Source organism: Choristoneura fumiferana, chromosome 23 (genome assembly GCF_025370935.1).
Source record: "Choristoneura fumiferana chromosome 23, NRCan_CFum_1, whole genome shotgun sequence".
Classification (NCBI taxonomy): domain Eukaryota; kingdom Metazoa; phylum Arthropoda; class Insecta; order Lepidoptera; family Tortricidae; genus Choristoneura; species Choristoneura fumiferana.
The window spans coordinates 14,315,977-14,339,347 of NC_133494.1; the positions used below are offsets into that span (position 1 = coordinate 14,315,977).

Sequence of the window (23,371 nt, forward strand, 5' to 3'; positions counted from 1 at the left end):
GGGATCTTTTCAAGCTAACCTAAACAGGAAAGGAAAACTTAAAGATAGGCGAACAGTAATTAGTCTTGGCGTTGTGTACCTATTCGTGTTGCGCCGTTGACATCTTCATCGTTCATGCTAGAAATGAAACATACATGTCTTTCGTACGCTCAAGGACTAATTCATGAGCCATCATGGAGCCATTTCACAGTAAACGTCATAGTGACATCGCGTTAATTAAGAAGGAAAATCGTAATGACGTGGACGGTGGCTCATAAATTAAAATCCTTGGCCGTACACGCAAATATTTCGGTGAATATACCAAGTGAAGTGCCAGCATCATATTACGCAAGCTATCCCAGGTTTTTGAACCAGCTGAGCCCACTCCTCCCTGTATCCTTGTCGACGTTGTCCATGATCCATTCCGTGTACCGGGACACTCTGGTGTAGATCCCGGGCATGCGTACACGCGCGCACCCAGTCCCGGTGGACACCACCCCAACGACCATGGCGTGAGTCTGGTCCTTAATCATGAGCGGGCCGCCGCTGTCTGCCTGAATATTAAATAAAGACTATGACTTAAAAAACCGGCAAAGAGTGTCGGAGTGCGCAAATAGGGCGCCAATGGAAAAAAAATCGTAATATTAGGCGTTATAAAAATTATTACCAGAAATTCTTTACGGCACTTACGTCCATTTGTTGAAAAAGTTTGGCAAAAGTCAAAATGTATCCGATGAAACAATTTTCGTTTATATTAAGCGTTACCTTCCATATTTTTTATTTTTACAAACGTTTACAAGATAGAACACAATTTTGCTACTTTGTTATGTAAATCTTCACTTAATCAAAAACATTTGAGAAACCTTACAATCTTTTCAAACTGTCGAACTATGTGCCAACGTTGATGCGAGTTAAAAAATCTTTACGTGTATGCCAATATAAAATATTTAGTTTTAATTTAACTACAACTAGTTTGACAAGACATCTAACAGTATACTCTAAGTAAAATGCTGCCGTGGACGGACAGGCAGATAGACAAACGTGGCTAAACTAGCATTGGAACCTTAAAAACTACAACCAAAAACCCAATTTTTCAGCGGGTTCTAAAACAGTTAAAACGTCCTTTTTTGAACCCGCTTGAAAAGATAGATTTTAATAAAAGGGCATACTTACCCAGCAAGAGTCTCTGCCTCCCTGCTCGTACCCCGCGCACATTTGAGTCGCAATGATGCTCACTTTCCTGCCTTGGGATTGATACCACTTATTGCATTCATCATTGGCGACCACCACAACATCAGTCTTCTGAAGTACATTTGGTCGGCTTCCTAAAAAAACACAATTCAGTTAAATGGATACATGATTTTTTATGGCCTAGTTTTCTTCAATAGCGATGCCGGTAAGTAGTGAATCGCTAATGTTGGATTTATTTAATTATAACGGTTGTAATACAGGGTCAATGATGGTACTACAACATCATCTAGGTACAATTTGGTGCAGTTTCATAGAGAGCATTACAGCCACTATCCAGCTCTAACATACAGTTTTTAAATCATCGGATGACCATCACCAAAACGTTTCTCTTGATTTTCTAGGGAGCATTCACTTAAGTGCTCTTATCTCTAGTTTCTGCGTGCTCGGTTTTGAAATTATGACTTTCAGATTTTTTTTATTGGATTGTGCTTTAGAGCTAACTTCATAGGTACAAAATTTCAAGTTTCTAGTACAGCCGGAAGTACCCTAGGTAATTTTTTTTTCGATTAACGCAATTTGTATGGAAACACCTTTTTTAATGACTGTAACTTTTGATCGCGTTGACATAGAAGTTTGATTTTTTCACAGCTTTAAGAGACTGTTTACCTTAGCATATGATTTTAATTTCAACTCTTTCGAGTTAATTTCAACGTATTCCCGAGTTAAAGAGTCTTGACAGACAGCAAACGGACAGACATTTTTTCTTTTTGAACTGAGCTATTAAATCAAGTTGGCACTGTGATGTAATAATCATCGATGTTTGTTCAAGTGGATGATTCAATTAGGCACTATTTGGCTTCAATGCACATTTAGGAACTGATCATCTAAGCCTATCTACTACTCAAGTTAATATATTTTATGTTAATTAACATATATGCCACTAATACTCGTATTATAAATGCGAAAGTTTGTAAGTCTGTTTGTTAGTTTGTTTGTTTGTTACTTCATCACGTCTAAACCACTGAACCGATTTAGATGAAATTTAGTATACACATAGTTTAAATCCCAGAGAAGGACATAGGATAGTTTTTATCCCGGAAAATTGCATAGTTCCCGCGGGATAGCGATAAACGAATTTTGCGCGGTTGGAGTCGCGGGCAACGGCTAGTATTTTATATTAATAAATCATATTTATTGTATTTGCCCACTTCAAATACGCGTTGAGGTATCAAGTTGTAGGTAATTAATAATATCAAATCACGTTTAAAATTTCTAAGAGCTGTGAAAAAACAGGCGATTAATTATTTAAATGAGCAGAGACAGACCTAGGAGGAGATGGCGGGACGACCTGGACCGATTCCAGTCAGATTGGCAAGAGCTGGCCAAGAGTAGAGACAAGTGGAATAAGAAAGGGGAGGCTTTTGCCCTGCAGTGGGACACATTATAAGCTATTTAAAAAAAAAAATGTATTTTTACACGAAAATCGTGGGAATTAAGACCTACGAGTATTTAATATATTGCTCGTTGACATAGGGACCTATCACTGTGACATTTTAAAATAATTAAGACCTTACAACATATTTAGTTCCTACTTTGGAAATACCTATCTGAGAATCCCAAAATAGCAAAAAATTACTTTGTCTCAAATTCAACACACATCTTGCAAGTGACTTTTGATCTACTCTCAGTGGTTGGATTGACTTGAAATTTGATACTTGTATAGAACTCCTATGATGATATAAGAGTAAGTACCTATAAGCAAAAAAAGCTATCAGAACTTCATTTTTAAACCAGTATTTTTTGAATCAAACCTCTAAATATTTAGACTCCAATATGAATGATTACATCCAGGCTGTTGAAATGTGTCCTATCAGTACCAGCTGAAGTGGTGAGTGACATGCGAGCAAATAAACAATTGCCCAGTGAAGCGAGAATAGGCAATAACTTTCTATAGCTCTACATCGTAGAATGTTCAGTATGTTTGAAAATAAAGAAAGAAACAAATAGTAAATTGTGCATGTACAACAAGAGCACCAAACGAGCCATTTTACCCGAGACGTTCAAATAGCCATGTCGTTATAGATAGTCATGGATAGACACGTCGAGGGGAAAATGGGTTTAATGCTCAAATTTTACACTGCTTTTCATTTCGATTGAGAGGAAATTAAATGGCGACAGTGGAAACAATTGTTCACTTACTAAGCACCTTTTATTTTTCCTGCATTGCTATATAATTATAAATTATTAGTTTTATTGATTTATTTTAATTGTTTTGATTGAAAAAATAAAATAAAATTGAAAAATGTATAGAAACTTTTTTGTTCGTGGCTGTTGACGCCCGATTACCTTGGTCTTAGACGAAAATTTTACTTTATACACTCGAGCATACCACAGCCCCAAAAGTAACACCACCAAACAGCAAAAAATTTGATTTAGTAGCCATCATCATAATCATCATTATAATCAGCGGTAGGACGTCCAGCCGTGCCGTCCAGCCTACAAAGTTTAAATTTAGAAGTTCAATTGACCCCTCTGTAAATCTGACAGCTAAGACTCTACTGTTTCTATCAAGTACTCGTGCTCAACTTGTTACGATACGAATTCCATCTCAACCCGTCCTTAGCCTGAAAGCAGCTCTATTCGAAAAGGACTAAAGTTTTATACCCTAAGTAAGTATATTACCTGACATAGTTCTGCTGAATCCTACTAAATAATAATTATGAATGTAAAAGTTTGTTAACACCAACGACCACGACCATTCTGTCAAGACTGTAGCGGGTTAGAAGAAGAGAACGTAAAGCACCTTACCTTTTCCCCTGTCCTCATTGGTGAACCCCCATCCAGCTACCGTCGCCAAGACGCCACTGAAGTCCTGTGCTTCTGGCTGTGGAAGGCAGGCCGGCCTCAGGTCATTGGACCACTGGAGCTGACGCAGCGTTTTAAGGAGAGCCACGTCGTTGAATTTAGCGTTGCATCTGAAGAATATTTTAGTCTTTTTTACAAGCTTTTTTTTAGCTTGCCCTGTTTATTCTACGTATTTGTTTGTGTCAAATCTTGGAAGCTAAATTTGACCCACTTCCAGCGGTCCGATAGATTTGAAATTTGTTATACTTATGTAAATTTAGTGACAGTACCATAATCTGTAGTGACATCTTGGTGGTCTTGCCAGGATCGTCTCCGTAGGAGGGAACTCCTCAATGGTTAAAAGTACCGACTTGTAATTTTGTACGGATATGCAGTTTAGATGACAATGGAAGAACAATCAACAAAAAGTACAGTCAGCAAAAAAGCTTGTATTAAAATGTTTTTTTAACAGAAACTTATTATTTCTTAGGAGGTCAAGAGGAGAGGCCTTTGTCTAGTAGTAGGACACTATGGCATGCATTGAGTAGGCAGCAGGGTAGGCGGCGCTAATGCTAGTTGCAAACTACCAACTTCCTAGGTACCCTGGAATCTGGCTGAAATCTGGTAGGCTGGTTGAATTACTAAATCGATGTCCTATTTACTTTTTCATTAAGTCGCGCCTAACTGTTATAAACCGGTGTTCTATAATTGCACAGAAACGAAAACATAAAAGCCATTACATATTAAACGTCAAAAAATTAAAACAGATACTTTGTCTCCTGTTTCGTTTATTTAAACGAGTATTTGAGTTCAAACAACTTCTTTCTTTTACGGAAATAAAGCGGCACAGTGAGTATTCCCTATTGTGATGTAGTGACAGAAAGTTTCCATTAATGGATTCTTCCCTCATCCCTGTTCTAGCGTTTATTTGTATTCGAAAAAGTTTTAAGTTGATTTCGTTGCTATATAGTAACTTGAGTGGGTGATTTTTGCCAAAATTTGATTGAAGTTCAACAAACTTGTGATTCGGTAAGATGTTTAGAGTTAGGTACATAACCAAGGAACACTTATATCTCTATGTTTTCTTTAATCTATTGAATATATTTTATCTATTACATACATTATTTATCTATAATTTTTTTCTTAATTTAGTTATTTATTTTTAAAGCACAGCTCAAAATATAAGTACCTACACATAGATCATCATCATCATCATCATCATCCCAGCCTATATACGTCCCACTGCTGAGCACAGGCCTCCTCTCAGAACAAGAGGGCTTGGGCCGTAGTTCCCACGCGGGCCCAGTGCGGATTGGGAACTTCACACGCACCATTGAATTGCTTCGCAGGCTTGTGCAGGTTTCCTCACGATGTTTTCCTTCACCGCAAAGCTCGTGGTAAATATCAAATGTAATTCCGCACATGAATTTCGAAAAACTCAGAGGTGCGAGCCGGGGTTTGATAAGCCGTGGTGGCCTAGTGGTTTGACCTATCGCCTCTCAGACAGAGGGTCGTGGGTACACATAGGTACAAGAAAAAAAATCTTAAGGTTATTTTGTCGCTACAATCGCTTCGGACGCATTCTTGTTACGTTTCGATTATATGAAAACATTGCCGATAAATACTATAGCGTTACCGACTAATGAAAATCATCAAGACTTTTTTTGTGTTAAGAAGTATCTCAGAGTCTTAGTCAAGTTAACTTTAAAACAATAACTAATTAATTTCCTAGCAGTTTCAGCCGCATAGAAACCGACGCAATTGAATCAAAGTTATGCCGAACTAAGATTAAATCTGAAACTGGTTGAAAGTGCAAAACCGATTATTAATCAAAATTTGAATGGTTTTGCTAAATTATCAATTAATCTTGCAGTTCCCTTACAGCGTTCAATTTATTTAATAAGACAGGGGTAGCCAAACTTTAGCGATTTGGAGAATCTCTAGAGGTTACATTCCTGTGTATAAAGTGACATCTCTTTTTAGGATGTCCTACCCAAAGGATTTGAACACAGTAGTGGTAGTAATAGGCGCCCTGTTGCTGTTACTGTGTCCATCCGCTTTTCCGTCCGTCTGTCCATCTGTCATACAGGTTTTATAGTCAATGGTTTGAGTTCGTCTTCAAATTTTCACAGTATAAGTAAGCATCTTGCTGACCCAAAGTCATACAAATTGTCAAATGCCGCTGAAATTATTATTAAATAAAATACCTACAGCATTAACGATTAAAAAGGTGTTTCTAATCAAATTGCCGTAAGTAACAGAAAAACCTATAGGATATTTCCAGTTGTTTTAGAAACTTTAAATTTGATATGAAGGTAGCTGTTTTGGTTCCTACAACCAAAAAAATGAAAAAGTCTGATAATCTGACATTTTTATGCCTGTCTATGTCAGTAACCACGTTAAATGACCCAACATTGCTTAATGTAAGCAAAATTGCTTAGGATAGGGGTCCTGCTAACAATATATATATATATGTATTTATATAAAGTACGGAAAACTGAGTGAGCAAATCCTACTTGCAACTGACCGGTCTTTTATTTGTGTTCTCTTTCAAACAGAATAAAAAAACCGTAATGGGAACATTGAAAACAAAAACAAATTATTCACGCGTTGTTTGCGCGAACTGCGGCGTACACTTTGAGAACCTTTGTTCAGTAAATCGTTAATCTTAAGCTCGATTGCAAAGATTTAGTTGGTTCTGTATAAAGTAGTTACAATTGATGATTCGTATGGAAATTTTATGTTAGTTGAGGATAACGAAGAAACTGAGTGACCATAGTTTCTTTGGTCTTTCGATTGATTAGTAATTCTAATATCCGCAGATTCACAAAAGGGGTGAAATAAGTTTAACACCAATGTCTTTCTTCTCAATCGATTTCAATGCGGAGTTTTTACGTGTAAGCAAATTTTTTGTAATAATTCTTAGCTTATGTTTTATAATTTAGCTGTTTTTGAGATATTGAACTTCGAAAAGATATTTTCGGGAGTTTTCCAACTTTTTAAGTTGGTAAGCTATTGAGTACATAAAACACTTTTTGAAAGTTTTCAGAACAAATTACAACTAAAACTAGGCCTAATTTTGGACCAAATTATGCCAAGATTTTTTGATGAAAATTCATTTGTAAAAATCAGTGCAGGAGTTACGAGTAAAGCGAGAAAAGATTATAGGGCCCACAGATGCTACGAAAAATCCTAACGATCATACCCTAAGGGCAAAATTCGAACTTCAAATCTTGCCGTCCCGCCGACGCTTATATTTTTAATACGAGAGTGAGTGGAACGGCACGATACGACCTTCGATTTTTGAATTTCATGGTCGCCCCCCAGACTGCTTCTTTCGACCGATACCGTTTATCGTATCGTGTGCGAGATAAACCGTACCGTTGAACAGCAGGGCTACTACGAAACTCGAAACTCGAAGTTCGTGTCGTGCGGTCCCTCTGACACTTATACTGTTTAATACGAGAGCGAGGGGGACGATACGATACGAACTTCGAGTTTCGAGTTTCGTAGTAGCCCTGCAGAATAGTATCAAAATTCGAGTAGATAAATTGGAACGAATAAATTAGGATGAAAACCTACAACCGCTATTGCGTCACCATTCGCCATCGGAACTGGCCCTACCACGAAGTGCAAAACTCGAACTTCGTATTTTGCCGTCCCGCTGTCGCTTATGTCTTTTTATACGCGAGTGAAAGGGACGGTGCGATACAAACTTGGATTTGCGAGTTTTGTAGTATCGCTGCGAGAAACTGAAGCGTATGTGTAGGAATTTAGGCGTAAGAATTTACGATAAATGAGACCGCTCGAACGGTGCAGTCTGATGGTAAGATTTTTCGTAGCGTCTGTGGATCCTATAATAGGTATTGCTATTGGGTAAAAAGGATTTTTTTTATAATACTTACCTGTACTCAGGATGAGGTACTATTTTTGAAAGCGCCAAGTTTTCTTCATTGCTTGATAAATCCGTGTATCCTACCACCACTGATAGTTGCTTGGATTTGTAGAACTCATCGAAAACGCTGAAATGACAAGAAAAAGTGAGTTTAAATCACTCTTACTCTAGTTTAAAGCTCTATTTCTAATGTCGATAGAACGTGTTGGATATTTTCACATTCCGCTGTGGCAGATATTTATACTGGTGTAAGTAGGTACGCATCTACAGAAACAAGTGGCAAAATCGAATCCTAATCTTCATTTTCAAAATAACCTTTGAACAAAGTGGTCTAATTTTTAGGGTTCCGTACCAAAAGGGTGCCAACGGAACCCTATTACTGAGACTCCGTTGTCTGTCTCTCTGTGTATGTCTGCCTGTCTGTCCGTCCGTCGGTCACAGGGCTCTCTCTTGAGTCGTAATAGTTAGACAGACTATGTATTAACTGTGGCCGCTATAGCAACAAATACTAAAAAGACAATTAGGGGCTGTTTCACCATCCATTGATTGATTAGTGTTAACTGCTGGTTAAATGCGATGCCGCTATTTGTTTTGTTCAAATAGACGGAGACGGCATCACACTTAACCGTCAGTTAACACTAATCAATGGATGGTGAAACAGCCCCTAAAATAAATATTTAAGGGGAGCTTCCATACAACAAACGTGTTTGTTTTGCCTTTTTTTTTTGCTAATGCGTAATGTTCTATAGATAATGGTACGGAAAACTTCGTGCGCGAGTCCGGCTCGCACTTGACTGGTTTTTGTTATTTACCACGCATTAAAAAGTTCGGTTTGCTAAAAGTGCTACCTGTGAATGCAAAGTCATGTTATTTGGTTGTGTAAAGCCGCCCAAGGAAACCTGGCTAATGCTTGTACTTCGCTAGTACTGGTACTTGACTAATCAGTGCCAAAACTACCAATTACTTTATTTTTATTACCATCGGTTACTGAACACATTGGCGCCCACTGCTCCTTGACGGCACAAACTGGCTGCTCAGGGAAACTCAGCAGGTAAGCTGTCAGTACCTATTAAGTATAACCACAGATTGAATTACGTTACCTGCATACACAATGTCCAGCTGTCAACAACCATCGATCGCTGAGCACAGTGGCGCCACATTGATGGGCACCCTGGCGCCATAAACTGGCCGCCCAGGGAAACTCAGCAGGCAAGCTGTCAGTCCCGCCAACTATGCGCCCGCGCCGCGCCGTGTCCACGCCACATTCTACGTCGGCCACTGGAAATCGTGTCGGACACATAAAAAAGTATACTGCCTTTTATTTTGTTTTCTTTTGCTATGACGGTCATAGTTGGGGTTGTATTGGATCAAGGTCCTTATTTTTGTATCAACTATCGTAGAGTAATTTAACGATAATATCTGTATTTAAACTATCGAAAAAAAAATTAGTGGACTTTATGACATAACACTATCAGACCTATTAACGCAAGTATCACAGAGATTTTAAAAAGTCAACTCTGATGAAAAATGCTGTGATGCTTCGGTTATGTGCTTATTTTTTTATGGTATAGGGGGCAAACGAGCAAACGGATCGCCTGAGGGTAAGCGATTACCGTTGCCCATGGACACCTGCAACACCAAAAGAGTCACAAGTGCGTTGCCGGCCTTTCAGGTAGGCGGAGGTTTTTAGATGATGCCTTACTAAAGACGAGTCGAGGCAAGGCAAGTCTATTCGGTGAAACACGTTTATAAATCTTATATCTATAATATAAGTTTGAGTCGGAACTTGGGAGGCAATTAAAAATCAATTACACTCGGGCCGTACTCTTTCTAATAGTAGGTAATAAAATATAATATTGAGAAAATATATTAACAAAACTTATAGAATTTATAGGAATAAGTTCAATCAGAACTTTCAAAATTTGGTTTGTTCGCTAAGCCCATTGGTACTTTCCACGAAACGAAACTAAAATGATCTTAGAAAGCCGATCAGTTAACTTTAAGTTTAAGAACATAACTTAAAAGCTTTCAAATTTACTTATTATACTTTCTAAAATGATGGCAATAAAATAAACACCAATTTAAAATATTATAACTCACAGTTAATAAAACAGTAACCGAAATCCATGAAAACAAAAACAACCACAAACAAAAGACGACACATCACTGGTTATAAATTAAAACTATATAAAATATAAATAAATAAATAAATATAAATAGTTCGCTAGCACACGCACTTGGCGAGGCGTATGCCCTAACTACATTTGAATTATTTTAATATGATTATTTAAAGTCCTGTGATTTGTACTGAAAACCCCTCCTTTGCTTCTTCGAAGGCCTGACCCCTATATCTTATCCTAGTGTTGTGACAAAGTAAACATCGATACTTTTATCGACAAAAAATAACTTTTTTATCACACCTCGATGTGACTTCACAAATTTATCGATATAATTAATTTAAATTAAAATATTTTTAATTACGTTTCATAGAAGGTACAAATTACGAAGTGCTGATTGTATTTTTTTTTTGTTTTCGCTAGCAAAGCGATGATAGTAATGAGCAGCAAGCTGCAGTAGAAATACAAAAAATAAGTTCTAAAACATTTTGTGCAATAATTCTTAGAGGTTAACTTTTATTTAGTCTTCACTGCTACTAAGTTAGAATCTTTTTTAACATACATGTGTATTGGTTTTTAGGATTACTGTAGCGAACTAAAGACCTACAAATCACCTTTTCACTGCTTTGCTTTGTGTGGAGATCCGCTAACGCCTCAGATAAGATGGTTCAAACATTTGTTTTTTAAGCGAAAACATATTTATCTACCTTGTTACGAAGAGCTGGCATGATGTGTGAAATAAAGTACAAAAATAATAAATTATTATTTGTAAATATGTACGTCAATAAATCCATTTTTCGTTAAAAAAGGAACAAACAAATCATCAACATAAAACATATCGACACAGCGACGTCACTAGCACAAATTCATTGTCAGGTTCGCTGCAACCTCGTGCGATAACAACTGGCGGAACTGTCATTACCCATAAATACATTACGAACCTATGCAATGCCAAGTGTGCGTGTGTGTGACTAATTGAAAAAATATTATTAAGATTTGCCGGTGAATTTGTTTAAGATTAAGTGGAACCTGTAATGTGGTTTTGATATAGTGGACCTTTTTGCACTTAATGTCATAAAACTACGTATACTTGTGGTGCTGACTGTACCTACAAAACATAAACAATATTTTCTACTATAGAATATAAAATCAATAATAACAAAATTTTAACGATTCACCGTTAATTATATTCATCATATTTTTTATGAATTATAAACTGCGATTGCCTTTAATCTATGTTCTATGGTAAATGTCTAAGAATAAATAAAATTATAATATTCTATAAATAAATAAAAACAAAGGACATCCATGGCCCTTGCTTTACTCGGTCAAGTGCATCGTAAGTGGGACGAGTGCATTTGCCCCACATCGCACTTATTAGTATAATAATCAGATAATTATCAATTGAAAACCATGCAGCTACACCATACTTTAGTTGTAGCCTTTCACATACGATTTTTTTAATCGGACCCCTATAATTGCCACGGACTTATTAAAAAGACGCTGTCACGAGAGATAGAAAGAAATTGTACAGGCCCATGTCCAGCTATGGGCCACTTTAACGGGCTAAATAAATAGTTATTTGTGTCACAAGGGTCCAAAGTAAATACATCATTTTGGACCCAAGGGTGGTATGTACATTGAATCCAGAATGAAGCGAAGGATTCTACAATAGAATCCTGAGTGTAGCGAGGGCTTCTAAAGTAGAATCCTGAGCGTAATGAGGGATTCAAGTGTTAACGCCCAAGGTGAAAATAATTTTGCTCCCAAGTGACTCATACAACTTTTTACAGCAAGTAGGTATGACAAAAATTTAAATAAAACAATAATAATACAATTAAACAGCAACCAACATAGAAAATGGTGTGGTTTTTTAATTATCAACTTCAAAAAATTGCATTTGCAAAAAAACTCTTAGGAAAAGCCTTGAACAAAAAAGTTGGACTTTGATCCCTCTCGTCAGGAAGGAAAAATTACTTTTCTGAATGAGTGGTGTGAAAAATACAAAAGTATCGCGTGTTTGGTATGTACCGCATGGCGGGCACTGACGACAAGGCAGGCCGACGCGGAGGATGGCGAGATGACCTGGACACGGAACTGGCCACGGAAATATCTCTGGATAGGGACACAGTTGTATGCTCAGTATAATAATAATAATAATTACAAAAGTAACAACAAAAACTAAGTAACGACACAGTTAGAAATTGTCACGAAATTATCCCAATTTAGCATATTCCGGTCTTACGGTCAGCACTGGAACTGTTGAAACCATCTGGATATAGTACAGTAAAAAAGAAAACATGAGAAAAGCGACATTACTCGTAGTAGAACCGACGCCTACATTTTTTAACTCTAACTACTTAGATCGAGGAGAAGAGAGAAAGAGGTCGACCTAGGCGCAGCTACATCGATCAAATAAGGGAGAAAGTCGGTGTCGCGTCGTACCAGGAGGTCAAAAAGATGGCTCATAGGAGGGATGAGTGGAAGGTATACTCCACCGACAAGGAAAAAAAATAGTAAGAAAAATTGTACTTAGCTCTAGTAAATGTAAATTCGCCATGTTTCTTTAAAATAATCATAAAATTGCTTCTACTTTTAGCTTAAAAGCGTCAATTTTTTCCAAGATTCAGGGTCATGGTGACAAAATTGCTGTTTTGCAAATTTCTGGTTTCCTGCTCTTCAAATGGCGTTTAGACCTTGTCTAGAACTATTACAAAGCCTAAGTAGCGAACAATAGTTGTCTTCAAATTTTGGTGTTGAATGTTGAATGTTTGGAATAATAACGTGTTTCAGATGCAGACTTAAATAAACAACTTTCATGCATCTCTAAAGAAAGGAAAAAATGAGAGAATTTAAAACAAAAAAAAAATCTGATTTATCAATAGTTTGGTATTTTTTATCAGTAAAATAAACTTTGTCATAAAATATATGTTGTCTTCAACTTTGTGACTTTCGAAAGTAGCTCTAGCTTTTACATTGTTACGGACATATTTTGGTAGGGATCCAAACAGTGATCTACTATATTTATTTTCATAAAAGTTCATACACGTATCATCATCACTGCACTATACTTAAATAATAACTTTGCACCCTCGAGACTTTAGGATAGCAACGTCTATGCAATAGAATGTGTTCATGTAGCTCCTCCGTCTCCACACTGTAAGAACACACACACATCACATAAACCCAACTATCACCATCTACACAGTACGGCGATGCGTTTCGAACTCAAATAGAGGTCATCATCAGAGTAACACAACCGTTCAGCATGCTACCAGATGGAAGAGCTGCATGATCATGATCACACACACACACACACACGTAGCTATCGTAAGATCCTTGATGAGCAAAGTAATTTCTTATAGTTCATTAGACTTCCACAAACTAACCCATGATTCAATAAGACATCAATCATAGATCATACTCCGCCAGCTCTTGTGAAGCGACCGGTCAAACTCAATTTTAACTTCTATCATCATCATCATCATCATTTTGACCCATTTGCATCCCGCTGCTGGGCACATGGCTTCTCGCAGAATGAGAGGGCTTGAGCCGAGGTTCCCACGCTGACCCAGTGCGTATTAAAAACTTCATAAACACCATTCAATTTCTGCACCGGTGTGTGGCTGGTTTTCTTACGATGTTTTCCTTCACCGTAAAGCTCGTGGTAAATTTTAAATGTATAATGTCGTACATAAATTCCGAAAACATCAGAGGTGCGGGCCTGGGTTCGAACCCATGACCATGCTTGAGAGGCAATAGGATCTTCAGATCATACCGCTGGGGAACCTAGGCTTAACTTCTATTTAGTTTTTAACTTCTATAGCCTTCAGTAAGGTCGCTATATAATAAGTTTTCCTCTATGACTCATCGTGTTATCTGACCTAACAAAAAAACTAATCTCTTTCTATTCATAGGTTTTGTTTATGGTAGATAACTCCAAACTAGAGGCCGAGTGAAGGCCAAAAGCCGTTTAAGCAATACATGCAGTTTCCGTGTTTAATTTTAAACTTTCCTCGTTCGCTTTGAAGGTTAATGTATGGATAGATAAGCGTGTGGATGTCACTGTCACACTGATAATAGATTTAAAGCATAATTAATGCTGTTTTAGTTTTCGAGTATGTTTTTTCATGTACTTATGTCCGGTTCACATTAATCCAGTAAAATCGTTCTGTGCCCCTAGTGTGTGTTTTCGGTTACAAAATACGTCTCGATCGCGTTCACGTTAAAATCTCAATTTGTATGGAAACACGACCATCGCAAACGTTCCGCTAGAGGCGCTGTTCGTGTTGCCATATAAATTGAGATTTTAACGCGAACGCGATCGAGACGTATTTTATAACCGAAAACTTACACTAGGGGCACTGTATGCTTAGTGTATTTTCTCGTTGATAAAATACGTCTCGATCGCGTTCGCGTTAAAATCGCAATCTGTACCCCTAGTGTAAGTTTTAGGTTACAAAATACGTCTCGATCGCGTTCGCGTAAAATCTCAATTTGTATGGGAACACGAACATCGCAAACGTTGCGCTAGAGGCGCTGTTCGTGTTTCCATACAAATTGAGATTTTAACGCGAACGCGATCGAGACGTATTTTGTAACCGAAAACTTACACTAAGGCACTGTATGGAAACACGGACAGCGCCTCTAGCGGAAAGTTTGCGCAATAACTTTTGTGAGTGTAGGTTTGCTACGTAAACTATTTCGTCCGCGTATCGTAACGAAAACGGGTGACCACCGTGGACATGTGGCGGCTACGTATCGACGATCGAACGCTCGATTTACGTCTTCGAATAGTAAACGAACGTTTTGTGAAAACGCCACACTAGAGGCACTAGTAGCATGGCACTGCGGTGCTCGATCGGTCTGGTGTAACTCGTTTGGATTGTTTCCCCGCAATGTATCGCGACGATTTTACTGGAATAATGTGAACCAGGCATTAAGAGCGCTTATACGAGCTGGCAACGTTGCATTTTTGTTAGTTTTCTCGATTATTCCATAAAAATTGAATAAAATAAAAATGTGGTCTGATAGAACTGTTCTTTATATATAAATTAATGTGTCTACTGCAATAATTATGCGTGATAGACTTTCATTTTTTTAAAACCGTTAATAAACATTTTATTCGTTTTTAAAGAATATAAAAGTCTACCACGAATAATTATAAATAATTGGAGTAGAAACATTAACTTATACACTCGTATTAAGAACAGTTCTATCAGACCACATTTTTAATTTTCATTCAATTTTTTTATTAAAAAAAAAAAGTTTGCCCGTTCCACTGGTGACCCTCTCCTCCTCTGGCTCTGGCTGGCTCTTTCCTCGGTCAACGTATTGCCATTGCCATACAACGAGGAAACTCAGCCAGCCTTATGGGCACCCTGCCCAATAGCAACGACTTGGGTGATATTTGTAAATATAGATTTTTAGGATTAGAGTAAATAAGTTTTAGTTCTACCGTTATTTATTTTTGTTAATTATTATATAATATTACGTTTCCAGCTCAGCAGGTATAAACGCTCTTAATGCATTATTTTACGAGTAAGACAAATATGCATCCGCTAACCACAATCACGCCCAGCAGGGCTACTACGAAACTCGAAACCGAAGTTCGTATCGTACCGTCCCTCTCGCCTTCGTATTAAATAGTGTAAGCGTCAGCGGGGATGGCAACATACGAAGTTCGAGTTTCGAGTTTCGTAGTAGCCCAGCTGATGGTAATGGTAATGGCTACCTTAGATTTGAAGACGGCCAGATTTTTTGAAATAAGGCTGCGATTCCATGAAACAATAGAAACGCCCTCCCTTTCTCACTCAGCGCTGCTCCAGTGGAAACAAGATCTAAATATGCTCTAAATGATCTTTAAATGCAAAATTTTAACTTCGTCTCTTTTCGTCCCGCTAAGGATTGTACTATTTGATTTGGGAGTAAGAGAGGCGGTACGATACCTACGAACTTTGAACTTCGTAGTTGGTTCGCCTATTCTGGACTCGAGTATAATTTTCAATCTCTGTGGGAACAGCAGGGCTACTACGAAACTCGTAACTAGAAGTTCGTATCACCATCCCTCTCGCTCTCGTATTAAATAATATAAGTGTCAGAGGGACCGCACGACACGAACTTCGAGTTTCGAGTTTCGTAGTAGCCCTGCAGGTGACGAATTTTATCTCGAGCGATGCACAGGCGCCCTAACTAATTGCTATATAAATTGTACGCCATTATCGCGTGCATGTACGGCTTGTAAAATTCCAGCATGCACTATAAATGCATGGCAAATGGCACTTGTGTCGCATAATAGTCGCGAGCACGACCGTGTATCCGACATTGTCCCAATTTGTGTCCTTAGCCGTGACAGAATAACGCATGGCGCCGTATGCTCGTCACGCGTGACGTGCCAGTAGGGCTACTCCGAAAACTCGAAACTCGAAGTTCGTGTTTGCGTCCCTCCGCCTCGTATTAAATAGTATAAGTGTCAGAGGGACCGCACGACACGAACTTCGAGTTTCGAGTTTCGGAGTACCCTGCTGTTCTATATAATCTTATTGACTTGTAAATACTGTTTTTGTTTATTAAGAGAGTATTCTACTTATGTAAATACATACTTTGAAGAGCTCTATGCTTTTTTTTTATTGTATCGAGAAAATGTGTGTTGACCCTGTGTGTGAGCGTGAGTGAGGGTAAAAATGAAACACTTTTATGTGTGTGTGAGTTGGACGTGCAGGCGCGTGCGCTGTCGTGCCTGTATGCTTGCATGCCTGCGTAAGAACACACACACGTACGTATGCAGGCTCTCATATGCATTAGAGCGTGTAAGCGTGGAGTATAGTATATTATAGCAGTTTGTCTAAAAAGCAGCTGGTCGAAATTAAATACCAAATCGTCTAAGAAGCAACTGGTCTGAGTAGCAAATAGTCTGAATAGCAAATGGTCTAAGAAGCAACAAGACGTGCACATGGTCTAAAATGCAACCGGTCGTAACCTGTTTGTGTTGGAAACTTGAAAAAACATAGTTTAGGTTACCTGCAACCTATTTAGTTGCGTCAAGGCGCAAAAAGTGCAAAAAAAAATATTGCGCGAAATTGAAAATATATTATTATGATCTTTCGTTTTTTCTCTCGGAGATCTATTTACACGAGAGCATAAGCCCAGAAAGTAACAGGGGTTGAAATGCCGATAAACACCTGTTTTCAACGCCTATTATAATCTGCTCTACGCCTTCATTCTCAGAAATAACATTGATCATAATTTTAGTCACTTGGCAAGTTGTCAATGCATACGTTTTATTATGTTTAGTTACTCCCACTCTGGAATACTACTAATCCTGTCATATTGGAACAGTGAAACTTTGTGAGTGTGTGTGTGTTTTTGTCACTCCTTCAACATACATGGCTGGACGGATTGGAATGAAATTTTATGTCTATAGCTCTGGACGCCTGGAATAACGCATAGGCTACTTTCTTATCTCAAAATTCCCCCAGAATTGGGATAAAAGCTAGGAGGTAACTTTGGGGAATTCCTATGGGAATTTAGAAAAATCCCGGAAATTCAACTCAAGTTGTTAATATGTATTTATTTTATTCACAACACAAGATACAATAATATGATAGGAAACAAAATTAATAAAAACAACAAATATACCTAACTATAAAAAGAAAACACCATCTAAGAGGCCCTCCTGCGGCATAGACCCCAACACACTGGCGGCATTACCTCTCTGTACAGTTAGAGAAATTCGCTGGGAGAGGTAAGCGCCAGCTCTGGGGTCTCCTGAGGTCTCTATCAGCCGGGACGACAAGGCTCAACTTGTTGTATGTAATGGTAAACGAGTGGGGAGCCGCGAGTAAACACTAGTAAAGAATATTTGTATTGCAAGGTACTGTATTGTTTTTAAAATCTTTTATTTAGTTTCACCTGTCCCGCGCGTTGTCTGTCTGTCTGTAGTCAAATCTTGCAATTTAAATTAGACCAACTTCTAGTAGTCGGATTGACTTAAAATTTGGCATACTTATGTAAATTGCGTGACAATACAATAATCTGGTAGTGACATTCTGGTGGTCCAGCCGGGCTCGTCTCCGCAGGACGGAACTCTTCAACGGTTAATGGCGTCGACTTGAAATTTGGTATGCAATTGTAGTTTGGGTGACAATGCAGGTAAAGTCGACAAGAAGTACAGACAGCAAAAATCTTATCTCGAAATTCCCTCAGAATTGATATAAAAACTCGAATGTAACTTTGGGGAATTCCTATAGGAATTTATGTAGAAAAATCCCGGAATTTCAACTCAACTGTAGTGTTGTATGTAATGGTTAACAAATGGGAAGCCACGAGTAAACACTAGTGAAGAAAATTTGTATTGTACTGTAATGTTTTTTTTTTAAATAGGCTTGCTTTGACCATAATCACGCCTGGTGGTAAACAAAGATGTGGACTAATATGAAGCACGCGTGCCCATTAAAGGCCCATTCACCCTAGATTTGAAGACGGCCATATTTAAGGGGAGACTGAGGACAGTTGTGACAGAGGAGAGCAGTGACAACGTAAATTTCTTGGAACTTATTAACTGCTAGCGAGCTCGCAGTGGCAAGCGTTTTTAGGGTTCCGTAGCCAAAATAGCATAAACGGAACCATTATAGTTTCGCCATGTCTGTCTGTCTGTTTGTTCCTCTGCGACTTTGCTCAGGGACTATCAATGCTAGAAAGCTGTAATTTTGCACGGATATATAGGTATACTATGCCGACAAAATGGTACAATTAAAAATTTTAAAAAATGATTTTTTTTTTCTCATCTAACACTGTAGTGTGGGGTATCGTTGGATAGGTCTTTTTAAACCATTAGGGGGTTGTAAAACGATTTTTCGGTTCAGTTATTTTTTTTGCGAAATATTCAACTTTAAGTGAAAATTTTCATTAAAATCGAGCACCCCCCCCCCTCTCTAAAATCTAAACCGGTGGGTGGAAAAATTTGAAAAAATTCAGAATGGTAGTAAGTAATATCAAACTTTCAAGGAAAAGGATAACAGTTAAGTTTGCTTGAGAATTATTAGTAGTTTAAGAGTAAATAGCAGCCTAAGGTATAAAATATACCTAAACTATGGAAGATTCCGTATAAAATAACGAAAGTCTTGGAAAAATATTACTTAATTTTTTCGTAATGGTTACGGAACCCTATTTTGGGCGTGTCAGACACGCTCTTGGCTGGTTTTTTAGTTCAGGTCTGGAGCTCTCAAAACACGTGTTGTTGCGAGCTTTGTAGCAGTAAAAATAAGTTCCCAAAAATCGACGATGTCACAATTCTTCTCGATCTCTCCTAGCGGTCAGGGAACACAGATGCTGGCAGAGCATTTTACTTCTTAGAAGTTCGCATAATAAGGAAAAGCGGAACAAATTTTAGGAATGCTGACAACATAAGTCAAAGTCAAAGTCAAAGTCAAAGTCAAAGTCAAAATATCTTTATTCAATTTAGGCTATAACAAGCACTTATGAATGTCAAAAAAAAAACTACCACCGGTTCGGAAAAGCCTCTGCTGAAGAATCCGGGCAAGAAATCAACGAGGTATATATTTTTTTTTTAAAACAGATTTACAGTATTATTTAATGATATGTATACATCACAAGTATTTAACACAACTTATTTTTAACACAGTAGGTTCGCTATTTAACATAAGGGTGAAAACCGCGCCTATACTCGGTTTTTTAATTAGGAATGCTTGTATGGAAAGGTATTTTGAGTAAAGCAATGCCATTTGGTACGAATGTTATACACGTCCACCTAAGCCTTCCGGTCGTTCTGTGAAAGAAAGTAGCTTGTGGAATAAAACCGTGTAGCTCCGACGCCCTTGACATGACAACATGACATTTGTAACGTAAAGGTTTCACACAAGTTTCTTCGAACCGTTCTAGCTCTAAATTTGTAAGTTAATCGATAATTCCTATAACATTGTGAAAAAAAATTGCGATTCTATTTTAAAACAAGTTGATTTGTGTCATGACTACGAATTTCGTCACTAATTTTAAAAAGCTCGTATTCTCATAATCCATAATTTACTAAGTGGATTTTATGAATTAAACTCCAAGGTTCTGTTTAGCTTACACTTATTTGAGATACGAACTTATTTTAAAGTAGTGACGATTGACATCACTGTATATTACAATGTAAGAATATTTTATTTGATATCGTTTGGTTCCGTATGTGAAAATTATTTTTGGTGAATTTTAATGGATAATTTGGAGAGTTAAAATTATCAGCCGTAAGACGTCCACTGCTGAACATAGGCCTCCCCCAAGGCTCTCCACTCAGACCGGTCTTGTACGTAGTATGTATGTGAGTTTCTTTGTTCCATCATAACTTTGGGAACCCTTACCTGATTTATACGTATGACGCATCTTTAGAATTTTTAATTCATTCGTTCGGAGTAACGTTAGATGACTAGCTTTTTAAAAAAATCAATATGGTGGCTGTCACAATTCTTCAGTCTTTTTTTTCTTTAAATATAACAATGGGCATCAAATTAAACGACTTAATGAATACATACATATTCGATTCATTTCTATACTTCGGGATGTAATAAATTATAATACCTTACCCGCATGTCATCTGCAGTAGTAGGTATTATTTAAAAATATTTTGTTGTGAAGGATGGGGTTGATTGTACCAGGGGTCACTTGTAACTGTATGGGATAAGTAATTGTTAAATAGATTGATATTTTTGTTGTATTAAGATATTGTTATTGCTTAAAAGGTGTGTGCTATGAGCATCCTAGTGTTTTTTATAATAAGTCGATTAAGAAGATTTATTATCATCCACATCTATGTATTTATAGACTGCATGTTTCTTACATCAAAACGGTGCATAAAATTTGTTCACAGCGCGAATTTGTGAACCTTTCACTATAGTTTGTTGACGTCCGTGACGGGTCGTGTCAAAATAATATTGATCGCCTCTTCGACATCCACGGAAGAAATGGAGAGGTGTAATTCTTACCCGACACCACAAAAAATCACTATAAATTCTACTTTCAATCTATTTTTTTTTCTTCGTGAAACATTGAGTGTAGGTACAGTACCTACATCTTTAGCTTATCCAAAAGACGTCAAATACCTACCGTATTAAAATTATTTTATTTAATAAGATAAAATGTTTATTTTATAAAAAAAACATTTACTTAAGTTATTTAAGAGGGTTTACAAGTTCAAAAAGGACCCTAAACATTCACTCGTTTCGTATTTTTTGCAAAAAACGTTTGCCAACGGAGTTCGCTATTTGAAATTTTAATTCAGTTTCGGTTTGTTTCCCGAACTGAGGATGGTTATTCGTCACTGTTATCATTTTACAAATTTAACAAACACGCATTCTGTACCACCACGAACTTTACGTCCATTCACATAAAGTAGAAATTTAAGCAGCGCTGTGTTAGTCATAGGTAAACTTAAGCTTGTAATATCGCTGTCCTGATTCGATGGTCTGATGTAAAATGATTTCCTTGGAATCGAAATAATGTCAAAGAAACGCCAATGGCAGGTGAATCTTGTATAATAGGAACAGATTTTAAAGCACCGGTTACTGAATATGTTACAGGAAGAGCCATTCTGTTTTTAAATGGAAGTAAAACAGAACTGACCGAAAAGGCGGGAAAGTATGATACGGTTGAATATGATACTGTTAGTAACATATATGTTTAACTGTAGTTTTTTATTTAATATCCATACTGTAAGCTGTAATTGCTTAGATTCCTAAGAATATATATAATTTGTCCCGTCAATTTTGATACAAAAAAAATGGACGTGTGTATTTTCTTTCGTCAATTAAACAAAAAATTATGAACAGTCATAGGTTACAGTTCCGTGCGAAGTCACACTTACATACACTTTTTACTAAGAATTGACGTCACGGGACCCACTCCCAGATTGAGACGCGCTTCATGTTTGTCATTTTTTCTTTGATTGACAAAAGAAAAAATACGTGTTGAATCATCATCATCATCATCAGCCGGAAGACGTCCACTTATGAACAAAGGCCTCCCCCTTAGAACGCCGCAATGAACAACAACTCGCCACCTGCATCCGCCGGTTTCTCGCAACTCTCATGATGTCGTCAGTGACTATGGTGACACTCAGGTCCTTTACGGTGCCTGAATAAAGCACCGTCTGAACACAAAATTGAAGTACGGATGCTAGTCTCTTCTAATGAACTAAAATAATTTCCTTGCTCACCCGCGACCTTACGATAGCTAAGCTTATGCAAAATATGCGTGTTCATGCAGTTCCTCCACCTCCACACTGTTGAACACACACAAATCACACAAACCCATCTATCACCACACCACACTACACTGACGCGTTTCGAACTCAAACAGTGCTCATCTTCGGAGTGACACAACCGTACACCATGCTACCAGTTGTTAGACTAACGAACCACAACCACCGTTTTAACTTGTCACTGTAACTCCCCAAGTACCCACATACGTTTTATGAAACAAAACAAAACTAACCACAAATTATTAATAATTTTTTAACCGTCCTTCAAAACTACCTTGATTTTTATTTATTTACTGTCAAGGCATGTTTTATTAACTACCATTTGCTGAAATTAGATCCAAGCCGTAGCAAGGGAGATGAAACTAAAATTTACCTGCTCATTAATAATAGACCCCATACTGTTATTAATAATTTGTGGGCAGTTTTGTTTTGTTTCATAAAACGTATGTGGGTACTTGGGGAGTTACAGTGACAAGTTAAAACGGTGGTTGTGGTTCGTTAGTCTAACAACTGGTAGCATGGTGTACGGTTGTGTCACTCTGAAGATGAGCTCTGTTTGAGTTCGAAACGCGTCAGTGTAGTGTGGTGGTGGTGATAGATGGGTTTGTGTGATTTGTGTGTGTTCTTACAGTGTGGAGGTGGAGGAACTGCATGAACACGCATATTTTGCATAAGCTTAGCTATCGTAAGGTCGCGGGTGAGCAAGGAATTATTTTAGTTCATTGATATGACCTCCGCAAAGTAACGCCTGATTCAATAAATTATTTAGTCTCTTCTACTTTTTTTTGTTTAAGAGGGCTAAGAGAAACAGGCGCGCAGCGCTGTTAACACCCTAAGCTGAAGCTATAGTGAAGATATGCTTTACCATATTAATGTCAGTTTAACTAAATTTGGTTATGTATTTCATCATCATCTGCCGGAAGATGTCCACTGCTGAACAAAAGCTTTCCCTAAGATTGTTTTTTTGGAATCTTTTTGTATTTTTTATTTCAATTCCAAATTTTTGTTATTTTAACCACAGACTTTAACGGTTAGTGAGCGGTTAGTTCCGATGGAGTGCTGAAAGTTTCTTGATGAGGGCTACAGCAT

At 37.6% G+C, this 23,371-nt stretch overlaps 1 protein-coding gene across 1 annotated transcript; it reads right to left on the reverse strand.

Annotated features, from left to right (window-relative positions):
* Positions 1–332: 332 nt before the first annotated feature.
* LOC141441386 (trypsin-1-like) lies at positions 333–10,151 on the reverse strand. The gene is made up of 6 exons (XM_074106114.1): positions 10,010–10,151; positions 9,010–9,187; positions 7,920–8,036; positions 3,979–4,145; positions 1,153–1,304; positions 333–533 (listed from the first exon to the last, which is right to left on the reverse strand). Exons 1-6 carry the CDS (start codon positions 10,071–10,073, stop codon positions 333–335), a joined length of 879 nt encoding a protein of 292 aa, XP_073962215.1. The 5' UTR covers positions 10,074–10,151.
* Positions 10,152–23,371: the final 13,220 nt, after the last annotated feature.